This window comes from Stegodyphus dumicola, chromosome X1, assembly GCF_044657685.1.
Source record: "Stegodyphus dumicola isolate Sdum_Otavi_A_Nest chromosome X1, ASM4465768v1".
NCBI lineage: Eukaryota > Metazoa > Arthropoda > Arachnida > Araneae > Eresidae > Stegodyphus > Stegodyphus dumicola.
Window position 1 is genome coordinate 179,825,288 of NC_140780.1, and position 21,549 is coordinate 179,846,836.

The 21,549-nt window shown below is 34.4% G+C and overlaps 1 protein-coding gene across 1 annotated transcript in view; it reads right to left on the reverse strand.

The window, feature by feature from the left end:
- pps (protein partner of snf) overlaps nt 1-21,549 on the reverse strand; it is a 176,053-nt gene that overhangs the window by 104,418 nt on the left and 50,086 nt on the right. Inside the window, exon 5 of the mRNA XM_085807651.1 lies at nt 18,052-19,838. Within this exon, the coding sequence (XP_085663777.1) occupies nt 18,052-19,838 (1,787 nt within the window). The remainder of the gene's footprint in view (nt 1-18,051; nt 19,839-21,549) is intronic.

Consider the following 21,549-nt stretch of genomic DNA (forward strand, 5'->3'; position numbering starts at 1 on the left):
GCAAATGATCAAAGTTTCAAGGCAAATGAACAGGAATTGCGATCATAGTGTTGTGTCTAGCGGCGTGGGTTCAGTGAAATGCATGACGCAACCAAAACAGACTAGTTCACGGCACAAACATTTATTTCTAACCAACTCATAAGACAGCAGCGATGCGCTATTTACGCAGTTACATTACATTCTACTCTACTCTCGTTGACAGAGGTTCTCGGGTATAAGAGTACTGATACTCTCAAAATCAGATGCTACATCCCTCCCCACTTATTTAGAGATTTAATCTCTGATGAGCTTTGCGGATGCGCGAAGATCGTGTAAGTCCTGGCTGAGGTTGCTGCAAGGACTGGATCAGTTTTCCTTGGAACTGACGATGTTTAAATTCCGGCTGAAGTTTGCACAGCTTCACTTCTTTGTTCAATGTCCTTGTCCGGAGCCTGTGGCTTCACGTTTCCATCTGAAGTAGCAGCCATACGAGGTTCATAGATTATCGGTGCAGACGGAACCTCGCTCCTTACCGATCTGATCTCATTGACGTGCCAGAGCAGTAAAGTTCCTTGAACGTCAATGGTATAATGCAGCGCTCCATCCTTATTTGTCACTCTGCCAATTTTCCATCGAGAATTTGCTGATCTATAATCCCGAATGGCAACCTTTTCTCCGATCTCAAAATTTCTGTCTTTCAAATCATAAGTATTCCTTTGGATGCGTTCTTCCACTCTTCGTTTAAGATTTGGAACAACTAAATCAATTCGAGTTCTAATTTCTCTTTTTAAGAATAACATTGCTGGACTTAACAAGGTTGTCATGTTCGGTGCCTTTCTGTAATTCATGAGGAATATGGCAAGTTTTTGCTTAATATTTCCTGGATAACCTTGCATTGCACGTAACGCTTGTTTAACGGTGTAAACGTACCGCTCTGCTTGCCCGTTACTTGCCAGTTTAAATGGAGCACACATTTTGTGTTTAATTCCATTATTCCTTATAAAAGTTTCAAATTCCCCCGACGTAAACTGAGGACCATTGTCACTCACCACTACTAAAGGCAGTCCGTATCTTGCAAAACAGTCTCTCAAACATTCAATTGTCTGAAAAGAATTTGTTGACTTTAAGGTATACACTTCTAGCCATTTAGAATGTGCGTCAATGATAATCAAGAACATTCGTTCAAAAATAGGGCCTGCAAAATCTACGTGAATGCGTTCCCAAGGCGCACTGGGATATTCTCAGTGATGGACCCTTGCCCTTACTGGATCCGATTTGAACTTAATACAATCGACACAGTTCCTAGAAACTTCTTCAATATCATGATCAATTCCCTTCCAAAAGACGTACGATCTGGCGATTGCCTTCATTTTAACGATTCCTAAATGTCCTTGGTGTAACTCTTCGAGAATTTTAACTCGGAGTTTTTTCAGAACAACTACCCTCTGACCACTCATTATACAGTCATCTTGTAATGTGTACTCGGCTTCCCTACCTTCCAAACTTTCTCCAGATTTTAATTTCATATAAAGACTATTTAATTCTTCATCAGCTCGCGTTTCCCGAGCTATCTCCCTAGCTGTTATCGGAAGAGTTTCTATTTGGGAGAGTTGGAATATTTCAACATCATCCTTAATACTTAAATCTTCGGACTTAAGAGGGAGGCGCGACAGGCAGTCAGCATTGCCACGTTCCTTGGTATTTCGATACACAATATCAAATTGATATGCTTGCAATAAAAGTGTATAATGTAAGAGTCGGGTGGCTGTGAGGATAGGAAGTCCTCTTTTCGATTTGAAAATAGCCACTAAAGGTTTATGATCTGTCACCAGAGAAAAGCGTCTCCCCTTTAGATATAGATAAAACTTTTTGACAGCCCAGACAATTGACAGTGCTTCTTTATCGATTTGGGCGTATTTCTGCTCAGTGTTAGTCAGTGTCCTCGATGCGAATGCTATAGGCCTTTCTGTTCCGTCAGACGAAACGTGCGAGAGCACTGCCACAAGACCTACCGGAGATGCATCAGTAGCTAGCATTAACGGTAATGTGGGATCGTAATGCATTAAAACTCTGTCTGAACAAATTTCCTTTTTTATTTTTTTAAAAGCGATTTGGCAGTTTTTTGACCAACTCCATTTAACATCTTTTTTTGTTAAATTATTTAATGGATGTGCCAAAGTTGCCAGATTAGGGCAAAATTTGGCATATAAATTCACAGGGTTCGTACACATTTCCTTACATGAAAATTAAGGACTTTTAAGGACAATCAAAGAAAAAATTACGGACCTATCAGCAAACAAAAAAACGAATAGAATAAAGCAATTATCCATACAACCGACTTCATGCTTGTAATTTCACTTTAAGAAACTAACAGAAGTTTGTATTATGCACTATTATTAAATTCAATTTAATACTTACCATAAAACAATTTTGAAAATTAAACTAACTCCCTACAAGTTATGAAGCAGATAACATTAAATTAGGAACATAATTTCTTGAAAAACATGTATAAGTGTATTTTACACTAATAACAGTCACTATTTTAGAGATTTACATGATTATTATTTAACTTATTTGATATTTATTTAAACACAGTCAACTACTATCATAATCACAATGTAAGAATATTTTGCAGATTAAAATAACTGATTTGTAAACATACAATTTATTTCCTTGGTTTTTTGAAAGATAATAGAATAATAAACTGTACAATAAAAGATACAAAACATTTGTGCTTTTTTTAAATCTGAAATCTTTTCAGCTATTTTAACATCTAATTTATTTATGTCTATTTCCTTTTCTTTAACTATTCTTCTAAGTTCATTTGCTTTGATAAACAAATCAATGTTCCTGTTGGTCTCAGCTTCATCTGCTAAAGCATCTACTTCTTCATTAATATCTTTAATGTCCCTTTGAAGAAATTTTTTCTTCTGCTTCATATAATCAATTTCTTCCTCAATAATATTTCTTTTCCTCTTTGAATTTTCAGATTTAGTTAAAGATTTTTGTTCTTCTAAATACTGCATATATTTAGACCTTGCAGAAGCTGCTGCTGATCTCATTTCTTTATTAATTTCGATATTAAGAACACCTCCAGAAAATTTTATGTAATCAAATACTGTGCGTTGAAAAATGTATGATGAGTCACTTAAATTTTCAATTTCAATTGCTTTATTTACAGAGAAGCCCCTTTCTACAGAGGCCTGTTCATGTGACAAGATAAGAATACTTGTCACAGTGAATACTTGAATAGTGAAAGTATACATTTTATATATATATATACATACATACAGTACAAAGTCCGAGATCCAGACATCCAATATCTGGAATGATCTAAAATCTGGACCTCAAAGTCACCACCAATCAATTTTTTAGGGCTTTTCTAAAGGGAAGGGGTATGCTTTACGCACGCGCATTAGATTTTTTTCCTCATCATAAAAAAACATGTCGGAAATCCCGATTCTTAATCTCAGTTTGGCGCTAAATAAAATATCTCATTACTGAAGATAGCATAAATTTGTGTGATTAGTAACTTGACTCCATAGCTGCGTATCTGCTTGGCATAATCTCAAACCGAAACATTTGTTAATTTTACAACAACTAATAGTTTATATCCTTGATGCCGAAATCGCGAATCATTATTTATTGTATTTTGCTTTCATCACCGCATGTTTATCAACAGATGACAACTTGAGTGATGACTCATGCAGCGACGCCAAATAACAGAGTATTATCCAATTACAGATTTCGGTTTAATGTGCTAAAATGTTGACAAAGGGAGATTTAGCAGAAATTTCTTTCCTTATGCTAAAAATAGATTTTGTTAATGATACTCATAGGACAAACGATTATATTTAGTGCTATTTGAATTAAGAATAACTGATTTGTTATTCACATAAAGCCAGAACCAGCGCCAGAGCTCACATGGCCGCACCAGGCGGCAGAATTTAGGGAAGTTAAACAGAAGTTTATTATATGTCTATAGTATTAGTCTAAAGTATTAGCAGAGAAAACAAATCAAACAACTCACATTGAAAGAAATGTTTAATAAAGTAAACATATAAATATTAAGCTCTTTTCTTTTGTAAATTTTGATACCCTTTAAATCATAAATGCTTCATTACTTCATAAATCACGATTTAATATTTTCAGTTTTATAATTTCTACGTGCCATCTTAGTAGATTTAAAATGATCTAATATCCGGAAAAATCTAAAATCTGGGATCGCTGAAGTCCTGATGAATCCAGACCTCAGACTTTGTACTGTATATATATATATATATATAAGAAGATAATATAATCAATTAATCAATACTGTTTAGGAAATAAATTATTATTAACTAACTTTGCAGCAATTGCGCAAGTAGTAATAACTTGTTTTCGCACTAAATGGATTTAAGATCATACAACATATATATATATATATAATACGGAATGTATATTTTCAGTTAAACTTCTACCCAATAACTTTAGTAATTCATGATAGTTAATTTTGCGTCTAGTTAATTCAGGAAAATTAGTTTCAATTAGTTGTTTTCAGCTTTAAAAATATTAAAAAATTTTTAATTAGTTATTTTCAACTAATAATTGTATTGCCATTAGCAAAAATAATGCATTACTATTGTTGCCTCCTACGCGGCAATATAAGTTATGTACAGCGCATTGTTTCTGAGCAATTTTCAGTTAGTTAAGATTCGAACTCCTAGCGTAGCATACATGTTTTGATCCTGTATGGTCAGGAATTTATCATTTTCGATTTAGAATATTAGTTATGATACAGTCCACAAAATAAAATTGTTGTTGTTGTAACGTTGTCTTTAGTATAGAGTCTAACCAGCGACCTCAAAACATTGGTCAACGTCGAGCCCGAGCTAATTAGAATAGAAAATGGCTAATGAAGACATAACTAAGTTAAACAGAAAACGTGGTGGTATTAGAGCTCAAATTACGAAATTAAAGACGTCTGTCAGTGGAAAAAGTGATGATTTTGGTTTCGAACAAATAGAAGCATTACAAGAAAAAGTGCACAACTTAAATAAACAAATTGATGAACTTCGCTTGGATTATTACACAGTGTGTAAAGATGAGGAAATACCAGACATCGAAGCTACTTTTGAAGAAATCGAGATGGATATTACCAATGTTCAGGTAAGCCTGAAATGTCTTTATACTTCATTATGTAATAAGAATGCAAATAATGAGTATGCAAATAATAGTTTCCCAGAAACAAGAAGTAATTCATTGAATTATAAATTGCCTGAAATATAACCTAAATTTTCTGGCAATTTCGAAGACTGGAATTTATTTAAAAACCAATTTGTAGCTTTAATTTAATCTAATAGACAATTAATAGATTCTCAGAAATTGTTTTATTTACAATCTTGTTTAATTGGTGATGCAAAGCAGATACAAACAATAGATGATACATTTTCTTCCTTATTTAAGGCACTTGAAAAAAGATATGATAATAAGAGACTGGTTGTAAATTCCCATATCAATGAATTACTTTCTATTGAAAAAATAGTTCATGAAAATCCTAAAGATTTACGTTCATTAATTGATAAAGTTCAGAAACATTTAAGAGCATTAAAAGTTATGGAATTAAATATGGATAAATTAAGCAAAGCTTTGCTGATTAATATTATTCTCAATAAAATAGATAAAGAATCACGTAAGCAATTTGAAATGTCATTAAATAGTAATGATTTATGTGAATTGGATTCTTTCATGACATCTCTTCAAAAGCGATGCCAGATGTTAGAAAATATGCAAAACAAAACTGTATTTGCAAAAACAAAACAAAACATTCCTCCAAATAAAGTTTGATCGTTAGTGTCAAAAACGAATAATAATAATAAATTTATGTGTTCGGTTTACAAAGATAATCACGCAATTTTTAAATGCGAAACATTTCTAGCATTAAATCAAATGGAACGATACGAAATGGTTAAAAAGCTTTCTTTGTGCATTAATTGTTTACAATGGAATCATAAAGTAGCTTCCTGTCAGTCTAGACACTTTTGTTCGGTTTGCAAATTAAAACATAATTCACTTCTTCATCGGAATGACGGATCCATGTTGTCTGCAACAAGTGGGGGAAAGCAAAGTGAAACTACACCCTCCCCAGAGAACCACAAAAATGAGGCTGTTTTGAATAGCAATAAATCAACAGAAAAAGCCTTGTTGGCGTGTCTTTTTTCGAAAAATAAAACTGTTCTCCTTTCAACTGCGATTGTTTGGGTTAGAAATATTTATGACCAATTCGTTAAAGCAAGGGCAATTCTTGACTCAGGTTCCATGTCAAATTTTGTTACAAATGAATTCTGTGAGCGTGCAAATTTAAAAAAGGAAAGAATAAATATTCCCGTTTCTAGTTTAAAAGGGCAATTTTCAAACATTAAATCTCATACTTTTGCTTCTATTTTTAACGGAAATAATTCGTTCTCTGCTTCATTAAATTTTTAAGTTGTAAATAAAATCACAGATTTAGTACCTTCTACAAAATTAAATATTGAAAATATAGATATTCCTAATACATCAAGTTTGGCTGATCCAGAATTTGCAACTCCATCTAGCATAGATCTGCTTTTAGGAGCAGAAATATTTTATGACATTTTTATTAATGGACAATTTAAATCTTCTACGAAATCACTCGTTTTCAGAAATTCTGTGTTTGGTTATATAGCTACTGGTTCTTTGAAAACATCTCTTGAAAATTGTCAGAATTATTGTGGACTTGTCGGTAATGTTGATAATATTGATAGATTAGTAGAAAAATTTTGGTTAGTGGAAAATATTGGTGAAGAAAAGCCAATTCTTAGCCAAGAAGAAGAATTCTGTGAACAACATTTCAAAGACATAGACGAAATGAAGATGGCAGATTTATCGTAAAAATGCCTATGAAAGATGAATAATTAGGAGATTCAAAGCACTTAGCCAACATTAGATTGAATCAATTAGTTAAATGTCTCAGCAAAAACGCTACATTGCAACATTTATTTCAAGATTTCATAACAGAATATGAAAATTTGGACAATATGGAAAGGGTCGATGATAATTCAAAACCGGAACTTGAATTTTACCTTCCCCATCATGGAGTATATAAACCAGAGAAGTCAAGTACAAAATGAAGAGTTGTGTTTAATGCTAGAGCCTCAAGCTCAAATGGATTAAGTTTGAATGATTTACTTTTAGCGGGAGCAGTCCAAGAAGATACTTTTGATATTCTTGTATGATTTAGAAAACATCAAGTTGCAGTTATTGTGGATATACAAAAAATGTACCGGAAAATTTTAGTTGATGAATCCCAAAGAGACTTATTTTGAATCTTATGGAAGAGAAACCTTAGCGACTCACCTGTGACATATAGACTCAAACCGGTGACTTATGGTACTAAAAGTGCCCCATTTTTAGCCATTAGATGCATAAAGCAAGTTGCATATGACAAAATGCATAAATATCCTGAAGCTGCCAAAGCTGTCTTGTCAGACTGTTATGTTGATGATGTCATCTCTGGTTCATCAAACTTAGCAAGGGAATTGAAAAATCAGCTTATACAGCTTTTTCATAGTTGTGGAATGACTTTGCACAAATGGAACTCTAATTCTCCTGAACTGTTGGATAGCCCTTCTACAAGCTCTGAGCTTTCATTCTCCTCCAAAAGTGATAATGTTTAAAGCTTTAGGTATTACATGGAATTCTCAGAAGGATGAAGTTTATTGAAACAACAGTTTATTGAAAATGCACTTTCCAGGCATCTTCTTCCTATTGGCGTCGGAAGGGTTGTAGCCTTCCAGGTTGGGATTGCTCTAATTTTGGCAAATATTTTCAGAATCCCCCCCCTTTTTCTTCTCGAGCACCTTCATCATCACTTTCGCCTCTTAAAGAACTTCCGGCTTCACGCTTTCGTCACAATCTGCCTAAATTTAAGGATGACACCTGTTTCGAAAGATTGGGTGAATAGCCAATCAGACACTGATACTTTCGTTCGGGTAGCTAATTTTTTTTTTTTTTTTTTTTTTTTTATTGTTTGCAACGCAAATCCGCCAACAGATTGGTTAAGAGCCGTGTAATTTTAATTCCATATTCATGAGAAACCGTAATTCACACTTAGAATGGCAATCATTAGAAATGATAAGAAATGTCAAATGAGCAAAATTAAGGACCGTTTATTCATTTTGGCCAAAATTAAGGACTTTTAAGGACCAAAAATCATTTTTGAAAAATTAAGGACTTTTAAGGACCGTACGAACCCTGATTCACTAATCCCAAAAAAGCTTTTGATGTCTTGGACGCCTTTCGGCATAGGGGCATTAGCAATTGCCGGAATCTTTTCATCCGTTTTATGTAATCCATCGACATCAATTTTATGCCCTAAAAATTCAATCTCATTTTGAAAGAATTTACTTTTAGTTAAGTTCAATTTTAGGGTGTGCTCCTTGCATTTTTTGAAAAATATTTCCAATGCTTTTAAATGAGACTGATCATCCGGTCCTGTCACTCGAGCATCATCCATAAAAATTTTAATTCCTTCAATCCCCTGAAATAATCCCTCAACATAGCGCTGCCAAATAGCTGGGGCAGCATTTAATCCATACATTAAGCGTTTACAAATATACAACCCCTCATGCGTGTTTATTGTTAATAACCGTTGGCTCTCCGGATGCACCTTCATTTGTAGATAAGCATGACTGAAATCAAGTTTCGAAAAAATTTTTCCTCCATTAAGGCATAAAAATATTTCTTCGAGTTTTGGTAATGGATGCTGTGGCACTTCCAAATTAGGATTCAGAGTCACAGAATAATCAGCACAAAGCCTAATGGAACCATCAGATTTAACAATTGGCACAATTGGTGTTGCCCATTCTGAAGTCTCAACCCTCTCAATGATACCTTCTTTCTCAAGCCGATCAATTTCTGATTCAACTCTATTTTTTAATGCGAAAGGTACCGGTCGTGACCTACAAAATATTGGTTGAGTATTAGGTTTCAAATTTAGCTTTACTTCGTGATTGCTAATTTCACCTAATTTACTGTCAAAAATTTCCTTATACTCCTCAAGCAATTTTTTTAAATTCAATTCACTAGAAGTTTTCAATGCTTTGATGGCATTCCAATCAAGATTGATTTTATACAGCCATTCTCAGTCGAAGATAGTGTCCAAATTTTCCTTCACAATGTATAGATTTAAAACTAATTTTTGACCTTGGTATTCAACTTTAACAGGAACATATCCTAAAGGTACCACCTTATCACCCCTTTAAGTTTTAAAAACTAAATTTGTAGGCTGAATCTTTTTATTGGAAATTTTTCTAAATTCATTTACGGACATTACCGAAACTGTTCCCCCAGTATCAAGTTCCATGCTAACTGGTTTGTTTTCAATTTTAACTTGAAGCATTACTGGCGGTCTTTTTGGCTCTTCCTCTCTTAACATGTGTGTTCTGGAGTTAAATCCATAGATGGGGACCTCACTTTTCGAATCATAATCATTATTTGCCTCAACTTTCTTTTGTTTAACCTGTCGGTTTTTCCTAGACAAATAACACGCCTTTTCAATATGTCCAATTTTTTTACAAAAGCGGCATTCACTTGTTGCAAATCTACAGTTGTTTTTATTGTGATTTGCTCCTAAGCAACGCGAACAAGTTTCATTTTTACCCTTATTGTTCTTAGCTACAAAGTTTTGTTTCCGCGGTTTGGACTCATTTTTCTTGGTTTTAAGTACCTTCAGTTCTACGGAATTTGCTATAATCTCATTTGCACCCTTAACCGCCTTTTCCATCGCCAAGTCTATCTTTAATGTTTTCTCTAAATCGATATCATCTTCCTGAAATAATCGATCTAAGATATTACCTCGTAGACTGCTAACGAAAACATCCCTTAACATTGTATTTAGCATATCCTCTTTATATTCACAAGGAATGGCTAACGAGCATAATTCAGCGACATAACTACTAATTGATTCCCCCTCATGCTGTTTTCTATTAATAAACATGTGCCGACTAGGTATTATTAATGCTTTAGGATTTAAATGATCCTTAAGAACCTTTTTTAGTTCGGTAAAATTTTTATCTGAAGGATTATCTGGACAGAGTAAATTTTTCAACAAATTATACAATTTCACATTCAAGCTTGAGATCAGAACTTTCCCACGTTTTGCCTCTGGAACATTTTGAATGTCCAAAAAAGCCTCAAATCGTTCTATGAAAAAATCAAAATTTTCTACCATTTCATTGAATTTATCAAAAGAAACACAAATTTTGTGTTGTTTATGTTCCGATTTCTCTTGCAATGCGACCATTAAAGCTTCATTCTGCTTTATCAATTCTTCAATTAACTTCTCCATCCTTTCAAAATAAAAATCAAATAACTTTCCTACCTTTTGCAATTTTCGGGAAATCCCCTAATCCAAGTTTCGGTTTTGCCACTACTTACGCATGTAACCGTGTGCGCCGAGTCGGGAACGATTTTCTTCTCACACAGCCTCGTCGCCAACTTGTTGTGTCAAGCGGCGTGGGTTCAGTAAAATGCATGACGCAACCAAAATAGACTAGTTCACGGCACAAACATTTATTTCTAACTAACTCATAAGACAGCAGCGATGCGCTATTTGCGCAGTTACATTACATTCTACTCTACTCTCGTTAACAGAGGTTCTCGGGTATAAGAGTACTGATACTCTCGAAATCAGATGCTACAATAGCACACATTTCTAGTGCGCAATTCGCAAAGTATAAAACCAGTAACAGAGGTGGAAAATTTATCTTTTTTCATTGCTGCCATTGTAATTCCATTAGGTAGGTGTGTAGGTTTATTTAATTATGGCAAAGCACACAGGGGCTATCTGCCTAAGGGAAGGGATGCCTTCGTGGAGGACTTTCTAAGGGAAACTGGCTCATATACATGTTAACCATGGGGAAAACCACGAAAGCACCCAAGCAGCCAGCCTGTTTGCGGGATTCGGACCTCGGACCGAACTACCAGTTTTCATCGACTTTACCGCTCAGCCGCTGGTGGGCCCATATTTCTATGAAAATATCCATTTCAACCTCTCTGAAAACTATTGCAACGACGTTTTTGCGTGACATCTGTACCTACAGACAGATTTCCTCCATACATCTTTTTTTAAAAAAAAAAAAATCCATTAGGAGCAACTAAAGATGCTATTATGACGAAATCGAAGACCTTACAGATAACTTAACAACTTCAAAGTGGTTGCATTGTAGAGTTGTGAGAAGCTGGGTGGCCAGAGAGCAATAGGCCATCACCTGCAGTGTACAGATACTGTTGTGCAAAGATGTTGGCAGCAATGGTTGCCAAAAGGAACTTGCTGATGAAATGAAGACTCTGGAAACCAAGGAGCACAAATGCGAGGCAAGATAGGATGATTGTTCGCCAGGCCCAAACTGCCCCCACGGTATCATTGTCGACTATTCAATGCACCACAGCCACGTCTATACCTACCATAGTACCATCCACCATCTCACAGCAATTGTCTGAGGCGGGGTTACGCTCAAAGAGACCCTTAAAATGTTTGCCTTTGACCCCACAACATTGGCGGAGTCGCCTGGAGTGGTGTCGCAGCCGATCATCATGGCTGCCATCAGACTGGCATCGTATAGTTTTCAGCAATGAGTCCTGCTTCACTCTTGAAGCTGATGACCACAGTGTTCGTGTCTGGTGTGAAACACTATTTTTTATGACAGCAGGTCATCTTTAGTCATCCTCCATACATCTTTGACAGCTCAACAATATGTTGATACCATCCTGCGACTGGTTGCATTACACTTCATGGCAAGTCATCCTGGGGCTATTTTCCAACAAGATAATGCTAGGACATATACCGCTCGCATATCTCTGGACTGTCTCCGTGTGGTTGATACTCTTCTTTGGCCAGCAAAGTCACCAGACCTTTCACCAATGGAGCATGTCTAGGACATGGTAGGCCGCCAGATTCGTGCAACACAAAATATCGCAGATCTGGAGCGACAACTGATGAATGCCTGGCAGAATGTGTCGCAGGATGACATTAAGAACCTCTACTGCACCTTGCCTCTACGAATTCAAGCATACATTGCCGCCAGGGGCGGTTCGACCAACTACTAATTTGAACACTGAATGGGTGATTGTGAGTCGTGAATAGGTACTATGACCTTGATTTTTTAATTATTTTATTATCTGTGTATGAGCTATATACACATATTCAATTGATCAAAAATAACCACTTCCTTCATGGTGCTTCGATTTTTTTGCAAAGGAGAGTAACAGCACCAGCTTTTTTCTCTTACACCTCAGATTTTGAGATTATGTTAATTTGTAAGCCATTCAGTAATGCAGAATCTTAAAATATCCCCCCCAAAAAAAACAAGTTGCATGACATAAGATCTAGTGAACTAGGAGGCTACAGCTCCATTGCAAGTGATTCAACAGAACACTTCATTAAGAAACCATCATGAACATTTTGATGATATTCTAGTTCTTAACACACACTATTATTTCTAGTTCCCAGAATATATGCTCCAGTGAAATCAGATGTGTATCATTTTGAATATACCTAACAGTATTTTAACATTTTTCAGTTCACACCATTTTATGTTCACAAAGGAATAGAGATTTAAAATTAAAATTAGCTCAAAAATCAAATTTTATGAATTTGCAATAGTAGTCTACACATCACCTAAGAACAGAAGCAAAATATTTGTATAATTAATTTTCCTACTAAAAAAAATATATATATATTTTTGAGATACTGAGACACTTTCAGATTGCATGTTTTTATCTTCCCTTTATTTAACAACACGATTTCAACAATAGAATTTTATTTTGATTTGAAACATAGACCTACCTCCATGTGGTAAGGCTTATTGGTCTAGGCAATGCTTGTTGGTAAAATGGTCTATACTTTCAGCATGTTACATAGTTCTCGTCCATGGAGATAACGGAAAAATCAGAGTGTTTCCCTGAATGTCCTACAGTGGAATGCACATTGGAAGTCCAAGCCAAAGAGGAGTGGCATAATTCAAATTTAAATATAGATAATTTAGATGTATTTGTAATTATGGAAGCAAATCTCACAATGGATAACTTAAAATACTATCCCTTTCCAGGTTCTTTCTTTATCTACTCCCTAAATATCAGAAAGTTGCTAATTGAATATTAGTAGGAGTGAGGAGAAATCTTATAGCAAGCTTTCAGATTTGTAAAGAAATGGGATAGACCATTAATAAAAGTAAAATTAGTAAAACTAATGTTTGGAAAGCAGGTCTTCATTCCACGATCTATGCAATTTATATACCTACAGCAAGCATGCCTGAAAAGTCTACTTTGAATACTCTTCAAAAAAACTATTATCATAAGACACGTGAGCGCATACTTGTATACTCTGGGGCTATCAAGATGTAAATGCTGCAGGTAGAGTGTTTGAAGACCTCTTAAACACACACATGCTACAATTGACCTATAATGCTAGTGACCCCCACACTCATATCCACTACAATGGGAGAATAGAGCACCAGATCTGCTCTCTGTGTCTCCCTACGTTGGTCCTTTTACAAAGCGAAAAGTTACAGACCTGGGGTCAGGTCACAGAGAAGTCACTGCTTCTTTCAATCTAAACCATCAACTACAAAAGACCTCCCTAGGTAGCCTATGAAATCTTAGATTTAAAAAATGCTGAATGGAAGAAATCTGAAAATTTAACTAAAGATTGAAATACATAGGGGTAGGTTTGACTTTAATAGTCAACCTAGCAAATTAATTGCAAAAATAATAAAGCCCTCTCACGTTGGGCTAAACTGAGTGTCCCAAGGGAGAAAGTGAAAAATGTTAGGAGCTTCTGGAGCAACAGGCTGGAGGAAGAAAGGAAAAAATATCATCGCCTTAGAAGAAAGGCTGAACGAACAAAAACATCCTAGTGAAGTTAAAGCATGAAGAAAACAAGTAGCAGTCTTCAAGAAGAATATCTTGTAAGTGCAAGGCTTTTGACAATTTCATCTCGCATATTAAATATAGAAAGGATAGTTTAAGGTTACATAGATCTCTCAAACATCTACAAAAAAAAAAAAGTCTCACATGCAAAAAAAAAAACTAATTATTAAAAGTGGAAGAGTTCTGACTTTGGACAGATGCACAGCAAAGACAATTGGTTGGACCAATGCAGAAACAGAAAAAAGGAGCACATGCAAGAAAAATGTTATGTTATATCAAGAAAATACTGGAAGACGAAGTATTAACCAATGTTACATGCATCAAAATACTTAAAGATGAAGAAATCGCTGGAAGAAGATTGCCTGCTTGCAAAATTCTTGAGGCATCTAAGCGAAATCACAAAAAGAACTATCTTACTCAACTTCAACCAGATCTGGGACACAGGATTAGTACCATAACAGTGGAAAAGAGCTATTGTTAAACCAACATTAAAGAAAGATATGGAATCCAGTTAAACATCCAGCTAATCTCTATTACAATTATTTTAGGCAAAAGGATGGAAAGAGCCACAGTCAGTAGACTGAACTGGTAATTTCAAGAAAATGGGTTTATGGTACCAAAACAGGGTGGATTTCAGAAGAATTGCTCAACTAATGATCAAGTTACCATTGTTTAGCCAAATTATTAAAGATGCCTTGGATGAAAGGTATATATATCCTAACAGCAGTATATATTGATTTTAAAGGGGCATATGACATGGTATGGTGAGAAAAGCTTTATAAAGCTTCTTCATATGAGGATTAATGAGAAGATACTAAAATGGATAAGATCCTTTACAGACCAATGATCTGTAAAGTTAATTATGGAAATTGCTATTCTAAATATAACTTACAAACTAGCCTTCCACAGGAATCAGTAAGCAGCAGCACCCTATTTAACATCTATCTTAATAATTCATTTGCCACCCTAAAGAGGTGTCAACTGCTTTGCTATCTGCTGATCACTTAGTCATCTGGACTCAGGCACCATAATGTAATGCAAAGCTCATGATAGAGGAGAGACTGAATCAAGCCATATCAGTGATTTCAGTGACAGTGGTGCACTGAAAATAACATGATGATAAATTTGGATAAAATCTCCAGTCTACTACTTCTCACTGATCCATCAGGCACTTTGCCCTGAAGTGAAGTTTGAATATGCTTGGATTTAGGCATTATCTCTGATAAAAAGTTGAGTTGGAGACTATATCTAGAGTCACTTACAGGATGCTCCTATCAAAGGCTTGGCTGGCTCCTCGTGGAGAAGCACCAGAACAACTCTAAATATTACTTATAAGACATTTGTATTATCTTTGATCCTATATTGCTGTGAATCACTCATAATGATAAGAGAGCAGGTTCTCCAGGAATTGGAAATTTTTCAAAATCAAACAATGAGACGTATTACTGGAGATGTTAAATTTTCCCCTATTAAAGCTATGTTACTGTTAACAATAACATTTGCTTATATGAACAATTACCAAAGAGAGAGCTGTTATCTTATATGAAAAGTTGCTTTGCATTGCACATCCTTTCTGGATTAATTATCAGGACACAGCAGCATCTATGGAAATGAACAGGCAAATTTTCTTGCATGAAAGGTGCATCAATATTACAATCAACAAACTCAAATATGTTGTATCACTACTACTCAACAGCTATGTAAAACAGGCTATGAAACAAAGACACCAGATTAAATTGTTGGAGCCATTAAGATGAAACAGCTGAAGATCTCAATCACATACCACAATATCTATGACACATTACTGTGGCCCTTTTTCAGCTACTTACAGGACATGGTTGCCTTAAAACATCTTTACTGAAATGATCTAATTACTCAAGCATTTTGCCTACTCTGAGATCTTATAGAACCCATAATTAGTGCCCACCTTTGCTGCTTTGGGGCACTTCTTTGTTATGATTCTAAGGCCATCCAATATTGGCATGCCAGACTGTCTAAGGCTATGACTTTAGGTCACCGCTGTTTTGCTCTGTCTTTGAATTTCTTGCTTCTTCTTGTATTTTGTCTTGCCATTAGAAATTTTAAAAAATATCTTTTTGAATCATTGTTTTCCAGGAAAACAAATATAGATCCTACAACATGTTTCTTAGAAAATATTGCTTATCACTGGAAAATACTACAAAGCTTGCTATTGAACAAACTGCATTTTTTCTCAAGTGTATTTCTTTTAATACAGTCTTACACAATTACAAAGTTTGCTCATGTATGATGGTATGCAGTGTTAGTTCCAGTCATTGGATGGAGGACAAATAATTTTTTTCTAGTCTTGCATGATCCCATTTTTTGGCTTACCACATGACATGTTTTTATTACTCAAGAAGTCTTTACTGTAGTCAGTAATAATGAAGTAATTCATACTATAGTGACTGGGTATAACTCAAGAGGTTTATTTGAAATGGTTATGTTTGCTTTATGTAAATATTTATTTTCAGCATTTATAGTTATTCAAGAACAAACTTGGTGAAAATAAAATTTTCTCTGATCAGTTTCATTAAAGTGATGTAACATCTTACCCATACTACCCACTAAATATTTTGTTAGACAGACATTTTGCTGACATAAGGTCTGACAAACAAGTGACATAAGGTTTGACAAACAAAACATGGCATTTAATCAAATGTCTCCATAGACATTGCTAAAAGTTAGCCAAATTATTATTGACTACACTCATTCCATACAGTGTGTTCCATGATACACGATAAATACTTTATGTAACACTTAAATAAATTATGCCTTTGAAGTTGTAAAGTTGTCAGATTTATTTTAGAGAAGACAATATGTGGAAACAGTAATGCTTTTGCCAGAATCTGAACTCTGCATTTTCAAATTGCTAGCTAGACATGTTTTTCAATTACATTTCAATACAAAGACGCTTTAAAGAGAGAACAAAATCACATTCTCCCACACTTAAAAGTTGATTGAAAAGCCGGGAACCCAGTCGCCAAATCCTCACTGATGTTGAATTACGATTAACCAAATTTTAGTGTGGACACCAGTAGTAGACAGAACAAGTACTTATAAGAGCAAGAAACATGAAAAATCAACAATGCTTTTGCCAGGATTCAAACTGTGGACTGCTAGCTGGATGTGCTTTTAATTAGACCACAAAAGTACACCGTAAGGAAGAAGAAAAATCCATCACAAAGTAATAAATTGCGTACTTTACTTTTGAAATGATTTATGTAAATATAGATACTCATATTGGTTAAATGAGAGTATCTGTCTAATGCTTTGAGTATCTCCTAATTTCTGAGTCTAATATTAAATATAATATATAAAATAATTTTGCTTTCACTAAACCTGCATGAAATAGCTGTAACTTTTAAAATCAATACAGATCTTTACTGAAAATAATGAAAGAAGAATGAATTTGTTAGTTCTGGATCTTTATTGCTGTAGTTCTATGAAACATTATTGTGACTTTTGGCTCTATAATATAGGCCTGTATTAAGAAAGCATTTAAAAAAATTGGGATTCTTGATATCTGATATTACGAGAAATATCACAAACTTCATAACACTGAATTGCAATGAAAAATTTCTTACAATACAGATAGCACAATATTTTATTCTTGAAATAAAAACGACACAAGATCTATACAAAAAGGAAATTTTGAGAGTAAGAAATGTATTCAAACAGGGAAAACAGTACAGAGGATGGAAAATATTTTAAATGAATAGACAGCTTAACTACATATTCAAGTATAATTTATATTATTATTATTAATGAATAAATATATATTTCTTTATGCAAAGTCATAATTTAAACATTAAATTTTACATTTATAACTTGGTCAAAACTATTTTTCTTCATATTAACAAACCATTTAATTTTTATCATGATGTGTTCTAACTCAGAAATTAAATGATGTCCTTGTCTATGTCCTTGCTAAATTTTATTTAAATATGACACACATTAAAATAAGTGCTAATTACCTCATTTTCTTTGTTTTCAAATACTATATGTTACTGTTTTCAGTAAAATGTAAGACATTCCAAAACACATTCAAATACCCCCTGCTTTGATTTTGAAGAATAAATAATGTTTACTCTAATGACAAACAAAAATAAAAATTTAGCATACCTCCACTTTTTTTAACTTGTGAACTTTTCTTGTTTGTTGTACTACTTGATGAATCTTTTGATAACATATCTTCAAAAAATTCCTTCTTTTTAATAAGCCTACGTGATTTGCGCTCTGGTTTTGGCGGCTCATGTACTAAACTTGGAGATAACAATTTCTGATCATTCATGCAATGAACAGATTCTTGAGTAGCTTTCAATTCTACTTCATTATCAATTGATTCATTCTCTAGAACAAGTTCAGGAACAGATTTTAAAGCAGTAGAATTTTTACAGTCTGGGCTGGAGGGTAAGGTTTCAGTCTCAGGTGCAACCTCTGATTCATTAATATTATCAATTACTACTTTAGAAATTCCTGTCTTTTTTAAATCTGGCTCTTTTGTACATGAATTTTCTGTCTGAGCATTATGTGTGATACTTTGATTATCACCTGCTTCTTTAGTTTGAGCCACTTCAGACAAATGCACTTTTTTGTCAACTATTTTCTCATCTGTACTGATAGGGGCCTCACCACAAATTGCCCTAATTTTGTTCTCTAAATCATTTTTTTCCTTATCATCTTTCTTATAACATGAAACAGTTTTTTCCTGTTCTTCTTTTTTTAAATCTGAATTAACAGTTATCTTTTTTTCATTTTTCTTAACAAGTGGAGCATCACATTTTTCCTTTTCATCTTTTTTAGCTGGTGAATCATCACTTTTTACTTTCACCATAACATCAGGTTGACTGAATAATGGAGGTTCATTTTCACTCAAGCCAAATCGAAGGCTTTCACGTCTTAGCACTTTCTTTTGCCTGCCAGCTTTCTGAGGTGGAGTGGAAGCTGTCTTAGGATATTTTTGAATCAAATCTTTACATTCAATTGACAGTTTCTTTTCCACAACCTCAGACTCAGTGTTTTGAGTACACACTCTGTCTTCTGATAATGATGCACACTTCTTTCGTTTGTGACAATTAACAGCTTCTATAGATGCACCTTTAGTTGCAGATATTTTTCCTAGTATCGAAGATGCTGAAGCATTTCTCTTCCTCACCTTTTGATTAGCAGGGTTTTTTTCTGGACTTGAAAGTTCATTATCAGTTACTAAAGAACTTGTACATTTTGATGAATTTCTGCGTCGCTTATTTTGACGAATTTCTGTTTTCTCAGATTTTAAATCAGATTCATTAGCATCTAAAACCACCTTTTTCCTTTCAACAGTCATTTTATTACATCTTTTATTCAACTGAAGACTTCTTGATCTGCAAGACCTAGTTTTTCGGGGTAGCTCTGATTCTATTTCTAATACAGCACTTTTATCAGCAACAGTACTTTTTTTCTTTCTAAGCCTTTCAGTCTTTTTATTAAGCAATAATGAGTTATTTACATCTGAATCTTCATCTTCAAGAAGTTTTGATTTTACTTCAGTTTTCAAATCTGTAGAAAGATGGTGGTCATTGTTTACCATCTCTTGTTTGTTTTCTTCTTTTATTTGTTGATTACTTTTGTCAAAATTGCCATTAAAAATAGAAGCATCACATAAATTTGAACTTGGAGATTTTGCTGAAATCGAGTTTTCAGTGTGTTCTTTATCTTCACATGTTATATTTAGTTTCAAATCAGTCATTTCTGGCTTTGAAGAATGTTCTTCAGGTAATAAATCTTTATCAGCAACTACTTTCTCTGACAATTCGCGTTCCAGTTTCTCAATTTGACGCTGAGATCTTCTTACAGGAAGAGATATATTCAGACCTTTAGATTCTTCCACAAGGCGAGTGGCCTCTTTTTCAACAGCATCTTCCTCCACCCTAGGAAAACAGATTAGTAAAATATGAACATAACTGCAGTCACAATTTAATTTTATCACATTATAGTAATTTTAATACAACTGGAAACCATACAATAATTAATTTCAGAAACATATGCCAAGTGCATTTCAAGCATATTATTAAAATTCTTAAAATATAAATAAATAAAAGTGCACAATACATAAACCAAAATATCAAAAGTTCTCAAAAATGCTTTAAAGAAATTTTAATAAAATTCAATAATTATATTCATTATTATGTGGAAATTCTCGAAAGACCACAAATTGAGTTTTAATCCAACTAAATCAATTGTGTTTTTTTTTTTTTTTTTTTTTTTTTTTTACCACCAATAGGAAGTTTTATAATTGTCATCCAAAAGTTTTTATGAATATCCCAAATATTTGGGCTTCGTTCTTGATCCAGAGATCACTAATAACAAACCTGTTGATGTACTGGTTTTTAGGGGCAGAAAATGAATAAACATTTTAAAGTATATCTCAGGACGTGATTGGGGAGCCGATGCTAGCACTTTGAGAACTACTTATTCAGCCATCATACGACCTATTTTGGAATACAGTTTCCCCGTTTATTGCTGTGCCTCTTCAACCAACCTCCAATAAATGGAAAGAGTCCAACTTAGTGCTTCTCGTATTATAACTGGCTTACGCAACAGTTGCCCGAATAAAATTGTGTTGTATGAAACAAACCTTCAACCCCTTAGCCTAAGAAGAAATGCTGTACTTGCAAAATATTATAATAAACTTTTCAGTTATGGCTCCCAAAATAGAACATCAGAATTCCTGCAGCACTAGAGTAATAATCAAAGACTTAAGAAAAATAGCCCACTTAATCAAATTGAGTATGCTGGTATAATTGACCGTAATGTTGAGCAGCATTCCTTGAAACAATGGTTAGATCCATCTGAGGGACTACGGAACTTTTGTCTCGAGTTTCCAGGAAAAATGATATTCCAGCTCTGTTACGACAATCTGCCTTAGAAACTATACACGCAATTCCCGCTGAAGCTACCTCTATTTATACTGATGGGAGTAAATGCGAGGATTCTCGTTCCAGTAGTGGAGTTGTCATTAAATGCACAAATGGAAATATTGTTAAAATAAAGAAAAGAAATTCTGACTTCAGTTCGGTTTTTAAGAGGGAGCTTATAGCCATTGAAGAAGGCTATTTCATCCTTTACAGATCTTAAGGCAGTATGGTTTTTGTCTGACAGTCATAGTGCCATCCAATATCTTTCAAACTGGCAGAGTTGGTGTGATAGGGCCAGAATTGCAATTATTAGCAGGCTTAAGCAGGTCTCGTCACTCTGTGAAGTGCACCTTCAGTGAATTCTTTCCCATGTTGATATATGGGGGAATGAAATGGCAGACATTCTGGTGAAGGAGGGTTCTGAAGAATCATTACCAGTTACCAATTCATTTACATATCTTGAACTGTATTCCATTAGAAGACACACAGACAGGCAAATTTGGCTCATTCCCCCAAATCAACTCTGGTATCAAGCTGATTGTCCTGGAAGATCTCTTGCTATTGATTGCGATAGATGTGTTCAGACAACACTTTCCTGATTCTTCAGTGGACACCTGAAAGGACTTACTTTTGAGAGAGGTCTCAAGATGCACCCAATTTGTTCTAAATGTCAAAATGCACCAGCATCATTGGCACATATCCTTGAGTGCCTGGAGTTGTCTCT